Source organism: Rhagoletis pomonella, unplaced genomic scaffold (genome assembly GCF_013731165.1).
Source record: "Rhagoletis pomonella isolate Grant_MI unplaced genomic scaffold, Rhpom_1.0 Rhpom_scaffold_00010, whole genome shotgun sequence".
NCBI lineage: Eukaryota > Metazoa > Arthropoda > Insecta > Diptera > Tephritidae > Rhagoletis > Rhagoletis pomonella.
Window position 1 is genome coordinate 20115227 of NW_023458564.1, and position 6741 is coordinate 20121967.

At 37.6% G+C, this 6741-nt stretch overlaps 1 protein-coding gene across 3 annotated transcripts in view; it reads right to left on the bottom strand.

Annotated features, from left to right (window-relative positions):
• Positions 1-6741, bottom strand: part of LOC118746150 (solute carrier organic anion transporter family member 74D-like) — a 171205-nt gene that overhangs the window by 6974 nt on the left and 157490 nt on the right. Inside the window, exons 1-4 of one of the 3 annotated variants that reach the window (XM_036479936.1) lie at positions 5154-5292; positions 2416-4075; positions 497-976; positions 63-426 (exon numbers count right to left, since the gene is read on the bottom strand). In XM_036479936.1, the coding sequence (XP_036335829.1) occupies positions 63-426; positions 497-976; positions 2416-3700 (2129 nt within the window). In that variant the 5' untranslated portion in view covers positions 3701-4075; positions 5154-5292. Of the gene's footprint in view, positions 1-62; positions 427-496; positions 977-2415; positions 4076-5153; positions 5293-6741 lie in introns of those variants that run through there. The other 2 variants (XM_036479937.1, XM_036479935.1) reach the window with 2 other exon arrangements.

Below are 6741 nucleotides of genomic sequence, written 5' to 3' on the forward strand. Positions count from 1 at the left end.
GAATATGCAAATCCAAGAGCATATGCATAAGATCCTGAACAGCCCTACTGTCTTATACTCACTTATTGCTCGTGCCAGTCTTATAACCGGCAAAGTCGTTCATGCTACATCCTACGAACATTAGGATTACCATGCCGGCTGAGTAGAAGAGCGCTGTAAATGCAATCCAAGCAGCTACTGAGCGCGCTGATGGCTTCAATTTTAATATGACTAAACCGGATATAACAATGCCGATACCCATAACGAGTATGCCACAGAAGGCGGCGATCATGTTGGCATCGTATGTGGTCACACGGAACTGTGTTTCGAGGTATTTCGGTAGGAAGGTGTATAATCCTGCAATTGGCAGTAGATGAAACACGCACGAAGCAGTACGGAACATCAGAATATCGTTGCTCAATTGGCGTCGTACTGTTTTTGGGAAATCTTTTGATAAAAAATGTAATGGAGTAGTTAAAGCTTTTAATAGTTCTTATTGCTTAAAAATATAACAAACCTCTTAATTTGGGCTTTTCATCCACTTCTGCTGTCGCGGCTGTTTCTTCAACGACATTCTCTTTGGCTTCGACCGCACTGGGTTTCCGTTTACCACGCAGCTGTTTTGGAAATGAGAACATCGCGATGGATGATAGCATCATTAAACTACCAATGCCAACGGGCCCTAGCCACCAAGCACCAATCCAGCGTGGATCGCTTGCGTCGAACTCAGGATTTGAGAAGTTGACGTACCAACGTGTGCAAAATGAGCCCACTATAAAACCGGATGCAGGACCCAAAATACGTACACCAATTGTAATGGCCATATACATGGGTGACTGCTTGCTTGCCACATTATCATCTATATATGGTATGCCGAGCGTTGCCACGGCCGTCTGTCCAATACCAGAGCTCAAGAGACTAGCAAAGAATATGCATAGCACAATTACTGTGATTTTAGAGTGTGAAGCCTGTTCCAATTTTTGGTCTTCATCACATTCTGTGTGCAAAGAAAATATGTATGTGAATTGAGTCTATCAAAATAGGCAATGAGTGTAAGGGTGATCAAAACAGCCGATCGAAAAAGATATCGGAAAAGGTAAGTAAAGTAGTTACATCCAAATTTTTTCGAGAAAGCCTTAAATAAAAAAATTAAATAAAAATATTTGGCGCTCTTTCAGTTTTTGATGAGGGACCTACAGTCTTAGGACGTCTGTGAGGGCAAATTCTTTTTACGAGAAGCTTTTTCATGGTATTAATACACTTTGAGGTTTGCCTCTGCCTTCCGATATAAGAAAAAAAATATTGATGGGACCAGGACTTGAATAAACAAGTCCTCAATTGAAATCTTACTTCACTAACTGGAGTGGTTAGTGAATGCGCTTTTGGGAAAGTTCCTTGCTAGACGTATACTTCAGAGGATCGTCGAAAGGGTTCATAAAATTACTAAAGCTGCACACTCAAGAATTAGGACTGTAGGGTTTACATGGCAAAGATAAACTATTTTCTTCTCAAGTTAAGAATTTAATAAATTATTTGGTTTTAAAATTTTTACTGAAAGTTTGGCCGAGCTTATCCTCCGACCTGTAATTTTACGTCCACTCCAAAAGGCAGATGGTTTTTATGTAAATTTTCAACAGAAATACACCCGGAAGGGTTAACAATGCCTGATAGAGACAGCCGCTGTTAGAAGAAAGGCTGTTCTAGAGTTTTTGAAAACTGCGCGTACCAGGGCTAGAACCGCGTGTTGTTACGCACTTTTAATCACTTGCTACAGTAACAGTTTGATAGGCACGTAAAAGTCAGAAGAAAGTAAGTCTAGCATCTAGTATTATACAGAAGCGCGATCATGGTCGAACTCGCTGCATTATCCCCGGAAATCGGTTACTGTTCACCTACCCATTGTTCCGATAACCAATTCAGGGTCGCATTACAATAGCCCGTTATCTATTTATACGATATACGAATGTTTTAATGCCAATATTTTTATGGATAAACTAATGAAAATTTGCAAGGACATGTCAACCAACTTCTGCAGACCTCTAAAGGAATTGTTAAATGTCGTTTTTAACCTAACAAGACGGCTGAGACATTTAAAATGCATAGTATTTTGGAAGGCATCCCTAGTTATTCAGGCCGATTCTGAACAGAAACTCTCTTTCTCTTTCTTTCTCTTTTTTCCCTTTTATCCTATCATGAAAAAGTTCTCTGGGGAGTTTTTATAGTAAATGGCGAAGTTGAGCTCTCAAAAAAGTGTCAAACAGCTTTTTCGAAGCTCGAATTTCCTCCTCCCAAGTTTTCGGGGAAAATTCTACTCCCTGGGAGTTCAGAGAACAAACTCCCCGAGACTAATAAGAATTGGGATGATTATTTTCATAGTTAAAATTACCTTTTCTATAATTACACAATTAAATATGCCATTACATAAGAAACACTTACCAGCGCTGGAGCGTGTCGCATTCTGTCCATGTCTGCAGAGATTCACATCATGTGAACTTTTTATCAATGCGCTAATGCCTCCCTCAAAAATATTTGCGCTTGTTGCATTCACTGTGTCATTGATTCCACGCACTCCATAACTGGCTTGTAATACTTGTCCATTTAAGGATCGCAGCGCCGTATTACCACTGTTACCACCATTACTTAAATGGTCGAGAGATTGCATTAATTGCTTGCCAAATATAAAATGCGGCAGTGAGCAAGAAAATGCTGCAATGGAGAATAGCACCATGCCACAAGCGATCCAACGTGGACGATGGCCACGTCCAGCGAAGTATGTCAACAGCATAGCGGTGCTAATTTGGCCCATCTCACTGGCGCTTAGCAAAAGGCCGGTAGTTTTCGATTTGATTTGAAATAGTTTCTCAATAGTGGTGATAACCGACACGAAATATGTCATATACATTCCCTGCAGAATGTAGGCGAGCAGAAACACGATCATAAAAACATTGGTCGAAGCGAAGTTACGTGCCCATTTTGGCCGACAGCCGAAGAGACCACAACCTGGCCCTTGTCCGTCGACATTACTAAGTTCGGAATCAGAGTCCGATTCATCTGGCTCATGCGGACGAATATGTTTTTGAGTATAAAGGCCAGTGAGTGGATCTTGTTCGTCGTATTTATCAGGCACGCCCAATCCAATGCCGTTCTTGCCATTCATTAGGGAACCATTGTTGTTGCCTTGATGGTTAACCGGATAGTGTAGTAGACCATTCTTGAGATTATTAGATTGCTCGGCATCCTTCCATTCGTTGTTGTTGCTTGTAGATGTAGCATATAGCACAGTTGTGTCATTAGCTGGGTTTGCATTGCCCTCCGGTGCATCCACATTGTCGACTTCACTAATTATAACAGTTTCTGTACCAACTAAGCTGCTATCACCACCGGCACCTCCATTGCCGTTAATCAGAGCAGTGCTATCGGTGCTATTGGGACTAGCCAATAGAGGCGTCCAGGCTTGAGTAGAGTCACGACGTGCTCCATTTTGATAACCATTTGTGCCATGGCCGTTTTGCAAAGGTGTTCCATTCAAACTGGCCTCTCCGTTTGGGCCATGACGCTTGTAGCCATTTTCAGAACGTCCATTTGTCAAAGTCGAGGTTGGCGTAACCACTGGAGTGTTCGCAGTTGCGCTTGCTGTTAGTTGGCGCTGTGATGATTGGAATTTGTTCGATTTTGGAGTTGCCGCGGTGTCGACGTCATTGGCAAGGGGCGAGGGATTCATATTAAATGCTGGCTGCCTTGACCACCGATGTAAAGCAAGTCGAAGTAAAGGGGGTGGGATGTTTATTACTGGTACGATAAAGTTCGGACTAGCTATGAAGGTGGTATGCCACTGGGTTGTTCTACGAGATTTCTAAAAGGTTTCTATTAAATTGTTTCATATTCGATAACAATTTTAATGTGTATTGTTATTGCTTTCGGTGCTTTCTCGCGGTGGTTATTTAACTATTGTTGATTGTTGGTGTCGTTAACGAGACACTGGCAGCTTTTCTTATTCTATAGAATAAGTTGTTTGTAATATTTTGTAGCTATTGTGAGGTAGTTGAATAGTTTAAAGTTGGAAAATTCGCAGATTTTGGTTTCCATATGGCAGTGTCTGTAAATAAAAAAAGGCAGATTTATAAATGTACGAAGATACACTAGCATTTAAATGAAATAAGTGTGTAGATGTAATCAAAAATACGAAGAGATAATATGCTTTATGTAATGTTCATTACGAGTGGAGCTTTAATTTTCCAAACTAAATTTTTGGTGAGGAGTACGCTGAGAAATATTTAATTATCAAGAATTATTCCATATATTCTCGAAACCCACAAAGCTTTGGATGTCCAAATGAGGCGCTAGACTATACTGAGAAAGGAGTCATCTAAATATGTTTCTCTGTAAATAAGCTTTAACTATAAATAAATAATCTAACTATTACCAAATCACATGTTGAGAGAAACATATTTAGTTGACATATGTAACTAAACTCGACGTTTTTACAATTTTAAAATCAAAAATTTTCCACACAAATTCTACTGGTCTAGGAAGAATTATTTACTACTTTTTAGTCCATTTATGATACGTGGTATATTTAAAATGTTTTTTTATTCGTTTTTTTTTTTTTTTTTTTGGTTATGCTTAACCCTTTTTACGGAATGCCTATATATTAACGTACACTCACTTATTAGGCCTAAACTAACTACGTAGTACAAGTAATGCAAACGCATAAAAAACGTATTCACGCTTAATTACACTTCAGCCACGATTGTAGAAATGGTAAAATCATACGGAAAAATACAGTGAGGCAGTTGTTATGGAGGTTATTGAATAGATAACAAATACAAATTTAAACTGAAAGTGAATCTGTGCTATTATTTACAAACAATAACATGTGTAAATATGAATGCACTAAAACCAATGTAATTAATGCCACGTTCAGTTTCAACTAAAATTTATTTTTCGCAGACTACATACCACTGTGTTGCCTATTTCTTATCACTGCGATTTCACTTTCTACACAATGCTGACCTTGAATTTCAACTAAATTCATGTGCTATTTCAGTACATTTATATGCAGATATACATATACATACAAACATACACATAACAGTGCATATACGTATCTAAATGAAAATACATAAATATACATACATATGTATATTTAGATAGCTATGTGAAGTGGTACGTACGAATGTAGGTAATTGGGTGCCCTGAATTGTTATCAGCCGATTTTGGTTGTTGATAATATTATTCACAGTATTTCTTGGACTGACTTTGACTCTAAATAATTTTTGCAATATTGTTGCACCAACCGCACGTCCAATGGCATCGAAGTCAAAACATTAACTAAATTTGTGAAATATAACAAAAAAAATGCACAAACGCAATCGCAACCACAGCTGGCAGAAGAAGAAGTAAGACATCAACATTTTCCTGCGTACATAGTACATACATACATATGTATGTATGTATGCATTTGTATATACTAAATTTTTATCAGTGCAGTATAGTAATTTTGGGGCACAACCACAGCTACAGACTAAATCAATATTGACACAGCTTGCAAAAAACGACAAATAAGATTCGCCAGTCGGCAATAAAAAGATGAATATTAAACATATGTTAAGTATCTACATACATATGTATGTATTTATATAAATACATATGGGTAATTATGGCGAGCAAAAAAGTCGAAGGTACACACAGTTCCATATGCACGTACACATATAACTATATATGTATGTATATGTATATATCTATGTACATACACTCCCCTACATGCCAGTAAGCGTGAGTTTCAGAAGTGAATTCAATGTCAGGGCAAAAGGCTGCCGCAACTGATTGACTCGCAGTCGCATTCATTATCCATTTTGGTAATTTTTGGGGGCGTAGATAATTTATAGTAGATGAAAGGGTTAGACTATTAGAAAAAACAGCGTTTTAGGTGATTGGGAACTCCTGGAGTTTTACTTCGAGTTATTGGACATTTACTATTGGTTTTCATCTTTGTCTTTTAAAAAACTAGTTTTCACTTATAAAAGAAAGAAAACTGAGTAGGAGATTGTTATTGTTAGCAAAATTTTTCCAAACTGCACATACTGATTAAATGCCCTTATAGAACAATCTATGCCTATGTAGGTACTTTACGTCGTTGTCGGTCCCCGTAGGTGTGCTCCTCTTCCAATGTTTTTTGTCCAGAGTATCTTAAGTACTGCCTATATAAGCATTCTTTTAAGATATAAATTGGACATTAACAAACTGACTTATTAAAATGGTAGAGGAGAATATACATAGACTAGTGAACCCGCATGACTTTAAAACGCCCAAAACTTAATTTAAAAACTTAAAAAATATTTCAGAACTTAGTCAGAGTTATAAGAGATCCGCGTGCCAGTGAAGAGCAGTCTGGCTTAGTGCATGTTTTTAAGTTCATCAAATTTCAAATCACCCTATACCGATGAAAAAAGTTCTTAATCAAAAAAAAAAAAAAAATAAAAACTTTACCACAGATCTACAGGTAAGGCCTTTAATTTGAAATCTCATTTTTGAAACACCTTTTCAAAAATATTCCTAAACTATGATCTTCTTAAATGTCTTTCGTCTGACATTGTAATACACATGTAATTCAATATACTGATGAAATAATTTGTATTTAATTGTACGAACAGATTTTTTATCCTGCACAAAAAATGCCCTCGCCTTTTATATATATAGATACATATGTATGTTCCCACCAAACAATTTTTGTTGCCGGCAATAAGGAAACGTTTCCCCCTC